The sequence below is a fragment of the Pipistrellus kuhlii genome, unplaced genomic scaffold (assembly GCF_014108245.1).
Source record: "Pipistrellus kuhlii isolate mPipKuh1 unplaced genomic scaffold, mPipKuh1.p scaffold_m20_p_42, whole genome shotgun sequence".
NCBI classification, from domain to species: Eukaryota; Metazoa; Chordata; class Mammalia; order Chiroptera; family Vespertilionidae; genus Pipistrellus; species Pipistrellus kuhlii.
This window is the reverse complement of record NW_023425543.1, coordinates 1,213,617-1,231,798: the sequence shown is the minus strand read 5'-3', so window position 1 is coordinate 1,231,798 and position 18,182 is coordinate 1,213,617. Positions and strand designations below refer to the sequence as shown.

The window sequence follows — 18,182 nt, the reverse complement described above, 5'->3', positions numbered from 1 at the left end:
GGGATTTGGGGATGTGCCCGCAACCAAGGTACGTGCCCTTGACCGGAATCGAACCCGAGACCTTTCAGTCCGCAGGCCGGCGCTCTATTCACTGAGCCAAACCGGTTTCGGCTGCAGACACTTTAACCGGCGGCGGTTTATTATGGCAAAGGACACTAAACGTCCTACCAGCTTCAGCTTTTCAGGGGTCTCCGAGTCTAAAGTCCCTGTGGGACTGAGCTCTGCGCCGTTACATGTGTCGGGGCGCTTTGCAGCTTTCCAGTAAGGGACAGCGTGTGTGTCCTTCGTTCTGGCTTCTTACAGCTGCATTCTGCAGCTACGAGCGCCTGCCTTGCACGGGGCTGTGGGGAATATTTTTTTGAACCGTGTCTCCACAGCCAGCCTCTTGCAGCATTTCTGTGAGCAGCCCTGGTCCAGGTCTGACTTGACGAGTTTCGTTTTCAGTGTCGGTAACACGCTTCATGCTGCCCCGTGATGCTCTGGGCTTAGCTAGCTGTGGCCACAGGGTGGCATGGTTCTCCTGCGGGCAGGGCTTTGCTTGTTGCTAAAATGGGAAGGCTTAAAACATACTGTGAGTAACGAGAATTCTCTCCCCTACTTAACATGGCATGGCTTGCTCTAAATTGGTTTTTCCACTGAGCGTTATTAAGATTTGCACAATACTGAACCTCAGTGCCTTATAATCTTCTGTTTATGGTTATAACGGAAATTATATAATGTTGATGGTTGGGAGGATGGATGGTAGGTAGGGCTGTATTTCACAGAATATGTTTAATTTAGCCATTTAAAAAAATTAACATATAAAACTAATAAAGGAATATCTCTGAATAGTTGCAGGGCAGGGTCACGGGCAAAGTCAGGGTTTTTGTCTGACTCCAAGAGGTTAGTGATGGAGTGTATACAGCAGAGTAGGGATTCCAGATGGTCAGGAAACACAAATTGTAAGAATCCCCCTCCCCCTCCATCCTTATAGATAAAGAATATTATCATAAAGCTGAATGTGTTCCAAAAGTTTTTATATAAATGGTGGGGCAAAAGTAGTTTAACAGTTCATACAATTAATAAATAATAATACAAGAATGAGCTGTGTTTTGGGTACGCACACCTGTACGCCTCTTTTGGCCCTGTCCTATTTTAGCTGTTGGGAGAGAGGTGTTATCTTCATCAGTGTCCCCAGGCTTATGCTCTTTGCACTTGACCACTACCAGGCCAGCTCTGTCAGACGCCCCGCCCTTGCTGGGGACTGGGTGGGCTCAGCAATGCTTTCTAGGGGCTAGGATTTAGAGAATTGCTCCTGCAGCTGGAACACAGGTTAAGGGTAATTCATCATATGCCTCCTCCACCCTCTCTGCCTTTTTTTCTTTTTAGATTTGTCTTGATTTCTCCCTCTCCCTCCCCTTCCCCCAAATTCATCAAATAAATATACTACCTGTTATCTTGTTGATTTACTTGTCTTATGTCCTGCAATCAAATGTAAGCCTAAAGGGGGCAGAGATCTTATTTTTAGGTCACTTCGTATTCTCAGCGCCCAGAGTACTGACTGGTATGAGGTGCTCAGTCAGTGTTTGTGTTCGTGTAAACATCCTAGAGTGGGCATGGTTGAGATGATACATGCGATGTTGTTTTGCAGAGAGAGACCCTCCCCCAGAGGGACCTCACTAACGCCTCCCTGCTCATCTCTGCCTTTCCCTAGGGCGACTGTGTTGTCACTGTGCTGCTTGCTGAAGAGGATAAGGTGGAGGACGATGTAGTGTTTTACTTGGTGTTTTCGGGGTCCACCCTCCGTCACTGCACCAGTACCCGGAAGGTCAGTGCGGATACGCTGGAGACCATCACTCCTGGTGAGTATGAGTGCAACCTTCCCCGTCCCCACGAGTTCCCCGACTCCTACTCCGTGTTCACTGGTACGAAGCGATGGAAACATGAATCAGGGTGATAGGACTCTGGTCCCATCTTCATTTTTATTTTTATTTTTATCTTAAAATATATTTTATTAATTTTTTACAGAGAGAAAGGGACACGGATAGAGTTAGAAACATCAATGAGAGAGAAACATTGATCAGCTGCCTCCTGCACACTCCCCACTGGGGATGTGCAGGCAACCAAGACACATGCCCTTGACCGGAATCGAACCTGTGGACCCTTCAGTCTGCAGGCCGATGCTCTATCCACTGAGCCAAACCTGTTAGGGCTACACATCTTCATTTTTAAATACATTTTAAAATTAAGTATTTCTAGCAGGCTTTGCTTGTCCCACAAAAATTGGAGCCTTACTAAAAATAAATGAAATAAAATGGTGTCATAAATGAAAAGATGAAAATCAGGCTCAGCAAAATATCAGTTTACCGGAATGCTGAGATTTGGGGAAACTAAAGCACATGGGAATCAAACCTAGGAACCAGAAGGTCATAGTTTGATTCCTGGTCAGGGCACAGGCCCGGGTTGTGGGCTCCATCCCCAGTAGAGGGGGCTTGCAGGAGGCAGCCAATCAATGATTCTGTCCTCATTGATGACTTGCCTCTTAGAAATCAATTAAACTATCTTTATATTTATATATTTATAAAATATATTAAAAAATATTTATGTACATGCAAACACGTTTTACACACCCCGTTTGGGCATCTCTCATTAGGCACCAGAATCTTGCAGTGGGTGCCCACTTGGGCCTATCATCTCATCTGGTAGAGTCTGGGTTGAAGACTAAAAATTTCCCCGTGTAGCCACTTCAAAGGGAAGAAAGAGACATTATTTTTCTGTTCTCCCCATCGACTCATAACGCAGCCTTTCTGTTAGAAGGTGTTCGGAGTGGTTCTGGGCTTGACGGAACCAGCAGGCAGTCTGAGGACTTTTTTTTGGAGAGCCAGGGAGACAAAGTCCCCATTGTCTCCTCCCCCACAGAGAAGGCCCGGATGGGATGTGTGCGCCGCTTTTAGCTGAACAGGAAATGAAGTCATTCTTGGCCCACGCTTCAGCAGTTTGTTTATCTGTAGCAGCGTTTCGTTTCCATGGCGACAGGCGCTTCACGGAGTGATAAGAGGCCCTTCTGACCTCGTGGGCACACGCCTCCTGACCTGCGGGCTCCCGATGGTTCGGGCTAGATGCTTTGAAGGGGGCCATCCGCAGTTAAATTGTGTTTCTCTTTCTCGTGTTTTTGTTTATTCTGCGTTCTTCCCCTTCGCTTAATTTTTTTTTTTCCAATTCTGCCAAAGGCAACATCCCGCTCAGAAGCTTCCTGGGCCATTGCTACAGAGCTCTGCAGACTGTCAGGGCTGGTTTCTGGAGTGAGCCGAGCAGGCATTTAGTAAGAAATAATAAGAACAGCTAGCCGTTTTAGATACCTGTCTCACGTCTGGTGGTAGCATACCTTTGTGCACAAGCAAACTTTCAGGAAACCCCAGACCGTCTGCCGCGGAGGGTGAGAGTCAAAGCTAATATTTTCTGACTCTGCAGCTGCTGCTTCAGGACCCCTTCCGTTGACTTCATTCAATCAGGAACAGCCCTCTCCCGCCCCATAACTTACTTTATATTTCTGTTGTAAAGAGACTGGACCTGCCTGTGGGATAAAGTCAGAAGGCAGCTTAGGAATCGGAATGACAGTGAAGGTCCTGTGTCTTTAACAGTTTATCTCCCTTCTTTCCCTCCCCGAATCCCCTGGGCGAACTTCCTCCAGAAGCAGAACAGCCAGTTTTTCCAGAAACTTCCCTTTTTACAAAGACCCGTGGTTTTTATTTCCCTTTGTTGCTAGAGAATTGAGTGGAAGGGAACCACCATGGAATCGGATCTTGCTACCCTTCTCTCCATTGCAGCCTCTGTTGCACATAAAAAGAAGTTAAATGATTATTGTATTGCATTGGATGTTTTGGAATTGGATATCATATTGGGTTGGATACGCAGTGTAGATGTAGTAGGCACCTTGTGTTTCTGTGTGCACAAAGGCAATCAGGAATGGAATGGCCCCTGCACATAGCCATGTCTCCGGAGCTGATTTATGGCAGCCAGAGGTCTGTATGCTTATGCAGTAATCTTAGTTTTATTTTATTATAGACCCCTATAACCTTGTATTCAGGGTGTTGATTTTTTTTCTCTAGACGCTTGATCTGAAAGGTTAGAAGGATTACAAAATAATCTTAAGAAGCTCTTGAGCCTGATAGGAAACATTATTGTGAGGGAGGAGGCCCGCCAGCCTCGTGTGGTTGGATTCCAGTCTGCGGGGAGAGGCGCTCGGTTCTTCATCGCTAGTAACTCTTCCAATTTGCCCTGTTTAGCGGAGACGGATCCAGGAAACCCTCAATCCTCCAGTCCTCTTTGAATCCTCCGTTTTCCTTTTGAGAAAGAAGCAAGCCTGTAATCATATCAGACAAATTCCAGCTTCATGGCACTGCTCGCTTCAGATGATTCATAGTTTCTCCTCTCGGTTGTGAGTTCACGACTGAAGGGGAAGTACTGGGCTAACAATCAGATGGCTCCTCTGACATTATCTCTGTCACGGCCTTTGCTGACATTCTGCCTCCTCCAGTGCACAGTTTTATTTTCACTTTATGCAAACAGAGCTGCCGGTAGCTCTCCCCAGCCACTTTCTAAACAAATTCTCCTGCTAAAGCAGCGAAAGGGACGTGTGTGCCTACGCTGCTGAGCACGTAGGCTTGCACACATACCTCATACCCCTCACCCTCCTCTATGCCTCTTCCCTCGTTTGTCCCCACCCATCCTAGCAAAGAAATCCGTTATCTTAGCAATTCCGGTAGATTTCTGCAGATACGCTGCTTCTGTACTCTCTAGTTAGGAGTCAGGTGGTATGGCTTCCCCATGGCCATTGCTGTGTGTGTGTGTAGAGGAGAGAGAAAGAAAGAGCGATGAAGTTGAAGAATTGGAATATGGTCAGAACTCTCTGTACATCCAGGTGATGTTGCAGTGCCGTAAAGGGTATTAATTTCAGTGGCATTACGACCCCCTTTCTGGTTCAAGGTTTCAGGTTTCTCACCTTTGCACAGGTGTGGGGAAGGAGACCAGTAAGAAAGAATCAAGACTGTCTGTTTTTATTTTTTAACTATATTTTTATTGATTTCCGAAAGGAAGGGAGAGGGAGGGAGGGAGGGAGGGAGGGAGAGAGAGAGAGAGAAACAGCAATGATGAGAATCATCGACTTGCTGCCTCCTGCAGGCCCTTCACTGGGGATGGAGCTTGCAACCTGGCCACGTGCCCTGACCTGGAATCGAACCTGTGGCTCAGCCATGGAGCCACGCCTGCCGGGCTTGTATGCTTCTTGTGGAACCCCTTCCATTGTGACTCTGCAGTTATCTACAGCTTGTTGGATTCCTGTTTGTAAACAGGAAACTTCTGAAGGGCTGAGACCTACCTTACTCATCTCTACCTTCTAGTCACAGTTCCAGGGGCTTGGTGGCTGTCCAGCTATTGTTAGATGTTGGAACAGTTGAAAAGATACACTCACTTTCTGCCAGAATAACACCAAGCCTACGCCCTGACTCAGTGGGCTTGTTTCTGCTGACACGGCTGTCATATTATGTCATTAGGTTGGCTGCCCTTCAAAGATAGAGTAAGGTTTCCCCCATTTTATTGCCTAAGTTCAAAGTACATATTGAGCTGAAATGCTTACATGGGTGTACACACATGCACACACAGAAAGGGTGTGTGTGCATGTGTGTCTTCAAACCTTCCTAGAAAGAATTCAACTGCGAAGGCAGTGGGAGTATCTGGTAGAGTTGTGTGTCTACAGGGAGACTGAACTTGATGGTTCATGAACTATTATTTTGGCCTAATAGTTATAGTGGCTTCTTATTCGCCTTCCGGGCAGGGACAAAGCTATCACTCTTCCTCTTTGGTTACAAGCAATGCGGTCCAAAACTCTCGCACCATCATATGTATTAGGCCATGTCCTTTGGCGTCAGACTTGAACTTGAATAACGGGCTGTGCTTCTTAAGGTGTGTAACCTTGGGGTCTCCGTTCTCTCATCCATAATATGAGAGCAACACTCAATAAATACATAGCTCCCTACTTCCGCTGTGTGGAGAAAATGGCTGGTATGTAGTGGGTACTTGGTTAGTAAATACTTAGTACCACTCTGCAATCGCACAGCAGCGAGAGGCTTCTTCTGTTACAGGGTAAAGGGCTTAGGAGGTCCCTGGGGGAAAGTATGTGGAAAAATCACTTTTCTTATTCTCATTGGAAAAGTTGGGGGCGGGGAAGGGGAAAGGGATGACTGTTTTCTCTTGCAAAGACAACCGAAAGCTTAGTTTGTTCTGTCCAAGTCTGAAACCTCTGTTCGCCTGTGCCCGTGGCATGGAAAGCCAGCGTCATGGGCCACATAGGGGGTTTCGCTGGGCCTCCCGCCCGTGAAGAAGCAGTCCCTGTGTGGGAATGGACTCAGGGGAGCCATGGACGTACAGTTGCCTGCAGCTAATGAGGCAAAGCAGCAACATCAACTCCCTCGCCTTTATTTCGTTCTCATCAGAAAGATATATTTTTTAAAAATATATTTTTACTGGAGACCCAGTGCATGGAAATCAGGCATGGGTAGGGTCCATCAGGGCCGATCGGGGCCTTCTGGTTGCTGGCCTGGGCCTTTGTTTCATGCCACCCCCTCGTGGTCAGCGCATGGCATAGCGAGCAGTTGAATTTCTTTCTGGTCTCTCAGTTGAACTCCCCAGGGGACACTTTGCATATTAGCCTTTTATATATATAGATTGATTTCATAGAGGAAGGGAGAGGCATAGACAGAAACATCAATGATAAATCATTGATCAGCTGCTTTTGGCACGCCCCTTACTGGGGATTGAGCCTGCACCCCGGGCACTTACCCTTACTGGGAATTAAACCATGACCTCCTGTTTCATTGGTCAATGCTCAACCTCTGAGCCATGCCAGCTGGGCAAGCTTTCATTTTCTTAGTTTGTTCAATTTGAAACATATATACAAACTTATATATTGTATCTCAACAGTCTATATTGAGATACTCAGACTGTTCAGTCCGTATGGTGACGACTGAGATATGATTGTCTGCTGTTTGCTAAGGGATCACTTCGTACTTGCAAACAACAGAGCTGGACCTGGAGGTTTAAGAAGCTTGGAAGATGGCTGTCAGCGTCCAGGGAAGGAGGGGCTTGTAGGAAGGGAGCTGGCAGATCATTGCAAGAAGGGCAGGGAGGCCATGCATGTCCTTCCCGTGGGAGGACGCTAACCTGTTCGGACTCCCTCGTACCGTGTATTCCCTCAGGTCACGACTGCTGCGAGACGGTGAAGGTGCTGCTGTGCGCCTCCAAGGGGGGCCTCCCCGTGTTCGTGGTGGCGGAGGAGGACTTCGAGTTCATCCAGGACGAGGCGTACGATGCGGCCCAGTTCCTGGCCACCAGCGCTGGGAACCAGCAGGCGCTCAACTTCACCCGCTTCCTGGACCGCTCGGGACCCCCGTCCACAGACGTGAACTCCCTCGATGAGAAGGTGGCCCTCGCGTTCCGACACCTCAAGCTGCCGGCGGAGTGGAACGTGTTGGGGGCCAATCAGACTCTGCAGGGTAAGAGCTTAAACGACCGCCCCCCAAAGACACGCTGAGTTCGGGATCCTTACAGGGCTTTTTTAATTTTAATTTTTTAATTAATTTAATTTAATTTTATTTTATTGATTTTTTTACAGAGAGGAAGAGAGAATGATAGAGAGCTAGAAACGTCGATGAGAGAGAAACATCGACCAGCTGCCTCCTGCACACCCCCCACCGGGGATGCGCCCGCAACCAATGTACCTGCCCTTGACCGGAATCGAACCTGGGACCTTTTAGACGCTCTACCACTGAGCCAAACTGGTTTCGGCTGTTTTGTTTGTTTTGTTTTAATTCTCACCCGCGAGTATTTTTCCCCCCATTGATTTCCAGAGAGAGTGAAAGGGAAGGAGGAGGAGAAAAGAGAGAGAGAGAGAGAAATATCAATGAGGGTGACACATCGATTGGTTGCCTCCTGCACTGGCTGGCCCCGGAGCTGGGAACCTGCAACCGTCAGGAATCGAACCCGAGATCCTTCAGTCCATGGGCCAACATACAAAACAACAATAAAGAAACCCCCACACTGATACTCCTTAGTCAGATTGGGGTTTCCCACGGAGTTATTCTCGTAGCAGATGCCATCAGCTGGATGTCATGGTTTTATTACAAATTTAAATGAAATAGTCTAAGCCAGTCGTCCCGTCGTTCCCCCCCCCCTCCCCCCCGAGTTCAAATCCAGCGGGGAGATTGAGCAGTGACACGGCTAGAGGCAGACATGTTTTCCTGTTACTGAGAGAGCTAGGCTGGAGGACTGACATCAGACCTCCCGCCCGAAGGATTTGCTGTCCTTTCTACCTTATCTCAGAGAGCTGGACAGTCACAGGACTGCCCTTCAGCGTCCACCCAGCTTTGGTGACCGTGTTATTTAGGGAGAGCAGGCCAGAAGTCACGCCCTCTGCAGGTAGCAGGTCCTGAGGAGGGGTGCCCAGAGGGGGCTGAGCCAGGGGCATGCTCAGTTCCTGCTCCCACAGGCCCATCAACCACACGCCGTCTTCCTCCCGTGACCCCAGGGAACCTTGGGGAGAGGTATTAGCCAGCTTTGCCTCTCTCGTATTCACTGACTTTAGCAGTTAGACCTGTGATCACAGCAGAAATGCCGCCTCCTACCCTTAGGTACTTCCTGGACATGCCAATGCCGTCCTGCCCATTTAAACTTGTGTGTGTGTGTGTGTGTGTGTGTGTGTGTGTGTGTGTGTGTGTATATATATATATATCTGTCTTTGAGTCAATAACTGGGAGCAGGAATCTGATCTCAGGAGCTAGATTCGAATTTTGCAGTTTTAACTGTTCAATCAGCTGTGGATTAGAATCTCCAAAGGCTCAGTATTTTAAGGGCAGAGTGGCTTCAGTTGAGAGGGCTTGCGTACTGTCCCAGGATGAATGTACAACTTGACATTCTGCTCACTTCGAGTTGTACCTCTAATACTTTTTATTTATTTTTTTATTTTTTGTATTTTTAAATATATACTTTATTGATTTTACACAGAGAGGAATTGAGAGGGATAGGGAGTTAGAGATGTCGATGAGAGAGAAACATCGACCAGCTGCCTTTTGCACACACACCCCCCACTGGGAATGTGCCCGCAGCCAAGGTACGTGCCCTTGACCTGAATCGAACCCGGGACCTTTCAGTCCACAGTCCGACGCTCTATCCACTGAGCCAAACCGGTTTCAGCACTTTTTAAAAGTTGTTAAAAGAAAGAAGGTACCAAGTGAGCTTGTGGCCCAGGATCATGAACCAGGTAAATAGGGCGCTTGTTACATAACAGGACTACTTGCTATTAAAAGCGAGGGTGTTTACTGGTATTCCAGCTTAATGCTTGTACAAAGGAGGCATGTAATCCTCATACTAATTGTTTGGATGCAGAGCTTTTAAATTTTTTTTTTTTTTCCAGTTCAGTGGCTCCTTTTTAAAACAGCTCAGATTTCTCCTATGAGGGCAAAAAAATTCATATAGGCCTGCCGAAATTTACATATAATTTCAGGGATTCATAGAGCTGCCTTGAACCGCAGGAATGAACGTGAAATGAAGAACTTCTGGTTTAGCTTCTGTGGAGTCAATTTGTTTATATCCTGGCTCCATTGCAAGTACTTGTGCAGAATACTAATGTGTTTCTCAATTTCTTCACGTATAAAGTGGAGGAAAATGCATTTGGCTAGTGTGCGCTAGTTAGCAGAGCTGTGCATTTTGAATATACCAGGACCAATATGCAGTAACCTTTTATTATTTTTTTAAGTATATTTTTATTAATTTCAGAAAGAAGAGAGAGGGAGAGAAATAAAAACAAATGATGAGAGAGAATCATTGATCGGTTGCCTCATGCACGCCCCCTTCTGGGGTTGGAGCCCACAATGCGGGCATCTACCCTGACCAGAACCTGCGGACTGAAGGGTCCCGGGTTCGATTCCGGTCAAGGGCATGTAGCTGGTTGCAGGCACATCCCCAGTGGGGGCTGTGCAGGAGGCAGCTGATCGATGTTTCTCTCTCATCGATGTTTCTAACTCTCTATCCCTCTCCTTTCCTCTCTGTGAAAAATCAATAAAATATTTAAAAAAAGAAAAAGAAAAGAAATATGAAAGACTGTTGAGGGGTTTTTCTCTTCACAGAGGACTGCTACCATCTTGACTCCAAGACAAGCAGTTTCCAGCAATGGCAGGACCTCAGCTCCTCAGGCTTCGCTGCCTGTCAAACCTTGATTCTGTCGCGAGATTACAAGTGTCATTTTCCCAAGAGCCCACGGCTCACACTGGCCTTTTGTTCTCCTTCCCCACGGGGTGTCGATTGCCTGCGTCATACGAGCTTCAGGTGTACTTGAGAGGCGGCTCAGCATAGCAGAAAGAATGTGGACATTGGCGTCTCCTAGAGATTCAGAAATTACTGTTGCTGGGCCTCTAGGTGGATTGATGGGGTGAGAAAAGTACACACAGGCGTTGATTACTGTTGTTCGCAGAACCTACAGCACTTGGCTTGTTTGAAACTCTGAACTTGAAGAAGATGCAGCCAGCTAGCATTTCAGAGCTGAATGTCCACCGGGCACATCAGCTCGCTCTGCACATCTGGGCACGTGGGTACGTGAGGTGCTTCCAGCATATGAGCAGATAGCAAGGGGGACTCAGGCACTTCCTACACCTTCTCTGGGGGGAAAGAGCTGGGGCTACATAGGGAGTTTCCCAATGGGTGCTAACCAGGAAAACCAACCAGCCAACATATGGCCTCCAAAATAACATTACAGCGTGAAGGAAATGGGACGATATAATGATGTTCAGATGGAAGGTTCTCCGAGTATAATTTTCTTTAAGAAACCCAAGAAAAATATAGAGGAGCTTTTTTTCCCATTTGTCCTTGAAAAGATCGAAGAAGCCAGACTTGTAATGAAATCAGAGAAGGAAGCAGCAAGGAGAAAAATAGGTTTAATGAGTACGTCAGTCAGGTTTCAGCCAGGGAATCAGAACCATTAGAGGAACAGATATGTATTAAGATGTATTACAGGGAGCCCAGCCGTATGGCTCAGAGGTTGAGCTTGGACCTATGAACAAGGAGGTCAGGGTTTGATTCCTGGTCAGGGCACATGCCAGGGCTGTGGGCTCGATTCCCCAGCAGGGGTGTGCAGGAGGCAGCTGAGTCCCCTCATTGATGTTTCTCTCTCTCTCTCTCTCTCCCTTCCTCTCTGAGATAAACATATATTAAAAAAAAAATTTATTATCGGGAATAACTTGCGTGATTGTGGGGGCTAACTAAGCAAGCCCCACGTTTGTAGGGGAATAGAAGGTCAGGGGCAGGCAAGCTCAGACTCAGCAGCGTGAGCCAGAGGGTGGTCCTCGGACAGCAGGAAGGGGAGACGGGGCGGGGAGGAACTCTGGAGCACAGACCCTGCCAGCCGCCTCCCACAGGCGGTTCTCTCTCCTGGGGAAACTCACCTTCCCACTGCCTCAGGCCCACCCCGATTACCCAGGATCTCTTCCTGATTCAATGAGCTGATTAGGGGCTTTAATTACATCTGCAGAAAAGCCATCGCAATGAGGGCAGAGATGGACAGGGAATTGGCCGACACGATGTGAGGACATCCAGAATCCCGTGGAACTGGAATCTAATCCAATTCAGACTGGGACAGAGGACCCCATTGACATCATAGGAAATGCAGTTAGCGATCCGAAAACACAGCTGAGTAACTCTCGGAACAGAGGAAAAATACAAAGGAACATTAGAGGAAAATACATAGACACAGAGAGGAAAAAGAGATGAATCCTAAACTGTAGGTTTAAACTAGCGTTGAAACTGATAAAAAAAAGGAGGAAATCAATAACTTCCCGTTGGATCCCCATGTTGGGACCTGCATCCACTTTTTAAAGAATATGTATATTTTTATTGGTTTCAGAGAGGAAGGGTTGGGGAGGAGAGAGAGAAAAATATCAATGATGACAGAGAATCATTGATCGGCTGCCTCCTGTGCTGGGGATCGAACCCCCAACCCAGGCATGTGCCCTGACCGGGAATCGAACCGTGACCTTCTGCTCCATAGGTTGCCTCTCCACCACTGAGCCACACCTGCTGGGCCACCCACTTTTTCTTGGTAACAAGAAGAATATATGTGCGGGGCCGCCCTTACAAATTGGGTGTATTAAGTTGGAATGGCTTGACCCTCTTGTGGAACTATCTCCTATTGGAGATTTTGCGTCTCATCGCTTTTTCTAACTTTATTTTGTTTCCCCCTGAGAGCCGTTTTCCCTCAGCCACTGCAGAATTGTTCCTGTTGTGTGCCGTGGCCTTAACTTCAGGATCTCAGGTCCTCGGAGGTCGTGGTGCTCACCTAACCCGTCTTTCTGCGGGTTTGCTGTCATTTCTCACGCTCTCCTCTCGCTTCTTCTCGTTTCCCTCCTGTCTGCAGATGGGGGCCCCCGCGAGACGCTGATGCACTTCGCCGTGCGGCTGGGGCTGCTGAGGCTGGCGTGGCTCCTGTTGCAGAAGCCGGGCGGCCGCGGAGCGCTCAGCATCCACAACCAGGAAGGAGCGACACCTGCAAGCTTGGCCCTGCAGAGGGGTTATCACAAGTTGCACAAGCTTCTGACCGAGTAAGTGCTCCCTCTCCCTCCCCCTTCCCTGCACTCCCCTCCCCGCAACCCCACCCCTGATTCCTGCTTGTACCACCCACTTGGCGTCTCAGAGTGTTTGCCAAATGAGAACCGCCTTGCCTCCCGCTGGAGTCTCTGTAAGCCTGCTCCTGCCTTGCCGTGAGAGGGACGCAGTAAGTCACACCTCCGCTCCCCTCTCCTCTGCCTCCCTGCCTGCGCTGCTCTTGCCTTTTATCCTAAGTCTTGTCTGTGGGGCCGCATTCTGTTGCCCTGAGTCTAGCCGATCCCTGTTTAGTGCAAGAGGAAGCCGTTTTCCTGAGCCTTACCTCTTCTGTGTGTGTCTTCAACACTTGAAGAGTTCATGGAAGTGAGTACTTGAATGTAACCGCATGCAGCAAATATCCTGACCACGGAGGTTTGAATGTAATTTCTGTGAATAAAGTCAGAGCAATCGTCTGTTCGTATGAGCAGTATGAAGCAACTCAGTTGTCTTGGAAATCACTGTAGGAAAGCCTGTGTGTGTGTGTTTTCGGTTGTCATGCAGTCCGACTCTTCAGAGAGTTAACATACTCGAATTCTTTTTCCTTTTGTAAATAGAAATATAAATGCATTATAGTGGGCAGCATTTTCCCATTGAAATATTTATAAGACGCAGAAATGGCAAGTACAGTCTTTCTTATTTACTATATTTTTATTGTGATCATTGTCTTCTTTCTGCTCCGTGACTGAAGAATGAACCTCGGCTCTGCTGTCTTTAGCTGTTGAAGGATCCTTGTAAATCATGTCCGTGTTCCCTAATTCTCAGATGCTTTGCTCATGGCAGGCTTCACTTAGTTCACTTCACTTTATGGTTGGCTGTTTTTAGCTGTGAGTGTGGGACCGTGTGCAAAGGCCCAGGAGAGATGTCCGAAGGTAGTGCCGCCCACTGTCACATAAACAGCTGTTGCGTTTGTGTCTGCGTTTACGTGCCTCGCTTACCGCTTTCCCAGCTCAGCCACACAGAAGGTTTTCTGCAGGAGGCTTTGTCGTGGGCGCTGCAGATCCAGTGGCGGGAGGAGGGGCGGGCGCCCTGCATCTCAAATGAACCTTGAGATGGAGACTTGAGCTCCCCAGGACAGTATTCCAGAAGCGATAGTCTCCATTCCCGCGCACTTCCCATCTGGCAGGTGATTGGGTTCCCTCCCGGCCCGCGGGAGACGGGCCTGCTTCCGGCAGCTGAGACAAGTGGCTTCATATAACTGTGAGGCGCGCCCAACGCAGTTCCCCTAAACGTAATCTTAGGGCCCAGAGTTTTTGCTGGGAGGCAGGGCTGGTTCAGGATTGCCATCCAAAAGGGGAAATGAAGTGATTGCAACAGCTGCATGATATGCTCGGGGAGGGTGTCACAAGGCCTCTTGCAGCACCACTTAAAGGAAGCAGGAGTGCGCGTTCTGGGAGAAGGGGTTCGGCTTGCTTCATAGCGCTGCTCCCGTCACTGTGGAAGGGCCACTCAGTCCGCAGTCAGGAAGGAGAAAGGCAGATTCGGAAACCAGCATAGAGGACCGCGGTGCTGCAGGTCCAGCCCGAACCGGGATTCTTCTGGCCGTTCCTCTAGGCTGCGGTCCTGTCGCCGAGAAACAGTGCTGGGTCATAGTTGGCAATTTAAAAAGCTTATGGGGTGATTTTTTAAAAATATATATTTTTTTGATTTTTTTTTTTTTTTTTACAGAGAAGAATGGAGAGGGATAGAGAGCTAGAAACATCGATGAGAGAGAAACATCTATCAGTTGCCTCCTGCACACCTCCCACTGGGGATGTGCCCGCAACCAAGGCATGTGTCCTTGACTGGAATCGAACCTGGGACCCTTCAGTCCGCAGGCTGACACTCTATCCACTGAGCCAAACCGGTTTCGGCTTATGGGGTGGTTTTTACTAAGTTCCCCAGTCTTACTGGGATATAAGTAGATTTTGCTAGAATTTCAAGTAAGGGTGGGTTGCTTTGATAAGTAAACAAAAGCATGCTTGGAGAGCCCTAGCCGGTATGGCTCAATGGATAGAGTGTTGGCCCACGGATTGAGGGGTTCCAGGTTCGATTCCAATCAAGAGTACATACCTCAGTTGCAGGTTCCATTCCTGGCCCTGGTCAGGGTGTGTGCGGGAGGCAACCCATTGATGAGTCTCTCTATGTCTCTCCCCCCTCCTTTCCACACTCTCTAAAAATCAATGGAAAAATGTCCTCGAGTGAGGATTAACACAGCAAAAGAATGCATGGAGAGTGCATAGCAGAGTGACTGACAAAAATATTCTCTCTTATTGCCCTTTTCTTAATTTTCCTCCTTTCCCTCAGTTTTCCATCCATTAAGGAAACATTTTCAAAATCTTGAAGTATTTCCAGGCAGCATTTGGATGTCCCTACTTGATAGGAGTTGGAAATCATTCCCACGTGGTATAGATAACACTTTAAAAGGATTAGTTTGGCTCTCTGACACCGGCTATGATGGCGATGCCTCTGGGTTGATGGCACAGGGAATTAACTCTAGGTCATTAAGGAGTCATTTACAGCGAGGCCACCCTCACAAAAGGAATAGTTAGTTCCCTTCAGGGTTTTAACTGTGGAGTATTGACATAAAAAATGGCGAAACATTTCATTTGTCCAAAGAGCGAGTGCAAAAACGTTTGTCCTCATAACCATCTCATTTTCAGTATCAGTTCAACAACGCTATTTATCGAATGCCTGCAGTGCACTGCTGATCTGTGATCGGTAATATTTCATTTCAACCTTACAGCAGCCTTTCTTAAATAGGCATTGTTTGTATTTTACTGATGAACTATGAAGGCTCTGAGAACTAGAGGGACTAGCTCCATGCTTTATAGAAAAGTGTTCACGCTGCTGTTACATACACACCTGTGGGATTCTGACAAACATTATTCCCTCTGCAGAAATCTGGCAGACTCAGGAAGAGACCACTGGGGTAGAGTATGGCTGGCACTCGATGAGGAAAAGGCTCTTAAGTTTTCCATTCAGTCCTAGCCTCTCCTTGTCTGAGGAAAACAGGAGTCTCAGTACCCTAACTTGACGTTTATATTACCCATCAGAGGGCTTCAAACGCACTGTTGGTTACATTTAGCCAGTCTTTATATTCCATTCCTGCGACAGTTTAGCGAGTGAGGAGGGTAGGTATACCTCTGTTTTGTAATTGAGGAAACCGAGGCCAGAGAGATGAAGTGAGCTCTTAAAGTCATACTTTTAGTAACAGAACCAGGCCCACGATAAGAGTCCAGCGACCTGCCCAGTTTGGGATGACACATGTGCACAGGCCCAGCGTGGCAGACGCTAGGCCGTGAGTCATGGTCTACTGTGGGGGGGTGATGTGACCCCTTTCAAAGAGTTAGTGTCTCTAGTTTCCCAGGTCCTTCTTTTGACACATTTGCACTTGACACCTGGGTTCAGGTCAGAGGGCAGAGTAGCTACTCAAGTGCACGAATTTCACAATGGAGCCGAGCGCAGTTGAGCAAGATGTTCTGTTAACATAGTGACTGCCTCCTTATGGTCCCTCTCAAGTACTCTTCTAGTGGGTTCTTACTAGCCCATCTGGTGCATAGCCAGTTGGAGCCTTCGCTTTTCCTTAGGGGAGGAAAGAATGAAGTAAATGTACGAAATAATAGCCAGGGTTTCTAAAATTTGCCTTACATTCGTCTAGCCCGAGTCTCATCCATCTGTCCATTTGTCTACCCGTTCATTTATCCATGCATTCACCCATCCACACGTAGAGCAGGGAGGGAAGGGAAGCGGACCGAAGGAAGCAAAAGACATCTGGTTCGGCTCTGTTACTGCAGCCCATTTCTGCCACCAATCTGTGTCCTCAGAGTCCACACTGTGTAACCAAGCCCACGGGTTTGGGAGTCACAGCCTCGTTCCAATTCCTGCCCCATTACTTGCCAGCTATGGCGATCATCTGGTGAAGTGAGGCTAAAATGCCCGCCTCCTAGGGGTTAGGGAGAGGATAAAATATATGAGAATTGATGCAAAGTGCCTAGCAGAAATACAGATGGCAATTGGTGCTACTCCTTTTTTTTTTTTTTTTTTTTTTTCAGAGAGGAAGAGAGAGGGATAGAGAGTTAGAAATATCGATGAAAATACAGCAGCCAATATAGCACTTTGGGAGGGACAAGCACTATACCAACCCTTTACATGCATTTGATCTCACAATGAACTTGACATTCTCACTTTATAGATGAGGGCATTGAGCTTTAGAGAAATGGAAGTAACTGCACCCCCCCCCCCAAAAAAAAAAGAGGGAAGAGAGAAACTTCTCAATGCTAAAATTTCTAGTGAGTTTGCATGTGCACCAATCCATAACCAGCCTAGCAATGAGTTCCCCACAGTGAGTAGCCTCCTGTTCATTTTGGGGTGTCACTGACTCCCTCCTCTCGCCCCTCAGTTTAGCTTCTCCTCCATTTTCGTGGCGCTGTGGTTGAGTTGGTAGGTAGGAGTCCTTGAGGTTTGGCACTGCGATGGCGATGTGGTTTTGTGAAAGACACTGCAGTGGCCCTCAAATGAGGAACTAGGTGCTGCACTTCCTGTCAGAAGGAGACAGCAAAACACGCCCTGGGGCAGGGCCGACCTGGCCTCGGTTCTCCTCTCTTAAAGCTGCAGTGCGAGGCCCGGACCCAGGTAGAATGGGCTTGCGATACTCGTGGTGCGTGGGCAGCCACAAGTGAGTACAAACCGACACCTCGTTGGTCTTTATCGTTTGTTCTCTGACATTCGATCGGACTTCTTTGTTGTACCTCAACAGATGTCTCTTTGAAACTTCTCTCTTGAATGACAGTGTTGTTAGTACTAGGGAAAAAAAAAAATGTGTGTTTGTTGTCTGCATTTGGTTTGACAGGGTATGAGAACATCAAATTTGAACTTGGTTGTGAGTTATCCTGTGCTGGACAAGGTGAGAGGCAGAGGCTGGGTGGCTGTTGATGGTTGCATAGCAGCCGGGACACTGGCTGGGACACTGGGAAGTTGGTTGGCGTTCACTCTGGGCTTACTGAATGTTATTGTACCACACACATGAATCCTGACGTTAGGAACCAGATCTGGATACTCAGTTTGGGTGCTCTAACCCGTGTCTGAGCAGTGGCCTCTTACTTGTGGTTTCCTACGGTTGAAAACTTGCTATGGATCCTGTAAAATTTATGATAATAAAGCCTCATTAGCATACCTGATCAGCTTCTCATAAGTATTATATCAGGCTTACAGTTTATATTATTTGAATGTGGTGAAAGTTTGAAACTGCTATAGAGGAGGTATCACTGTGGAAATGGAAAGTCTGGCCTTTTTATGCACTAGCTTTATTTTTTAATAATCTGTAGATCTGTCTGTTCTTTAATTTGACCAACTGCCCTCTAATTACTGACTTGGCTAAGTTGCTTCTAATTTTTAATACTATTATACTTAAGGTTACAGTGGATATCCTTATACATAGAGCTCTGCCAGTTTTATTAGTGGGCCCAGTAGAGGTTTACCCAGTACTGAACCCACAGAAAATGTACTGGCTTCAGTGTAACCCCAGCAAGGTCTTCCCTGAC

General features: G+C 47.6%; 1 protein-coding gene across 3 annotated transcripts in view; it reads left to right on the top strand.

Annotated features, from left to right (window-relative positions):
* The window catches only part of AKAP13 (A-kinase anchoring protein 13), a 149,397-nt gene that overhangs the window by 47,708 nt on the left and 83,507 nt on the right, over positions 1-18,182 (top strand). For all 3 annotated transcript variants that reach the window (XM_045572005.1, XM_045572006.1, XM_045572004.1), the window contains exons 3-5: positions 1,694-1,841; positions 7,233-7,529; positions 12,437-12,620. In XM_045572005.1, coding sequence (XP_045427961.1) covers positions 1,694-1,841; positions 7,233-7,529; positions 12,437-12,620 — 629 coding nt within the window. The remainder of the gene's footprint in view (positions 1-1,693; positions 1,842-7,232; positions 7,530-12,436; positions 12,621-18,182) is intronic.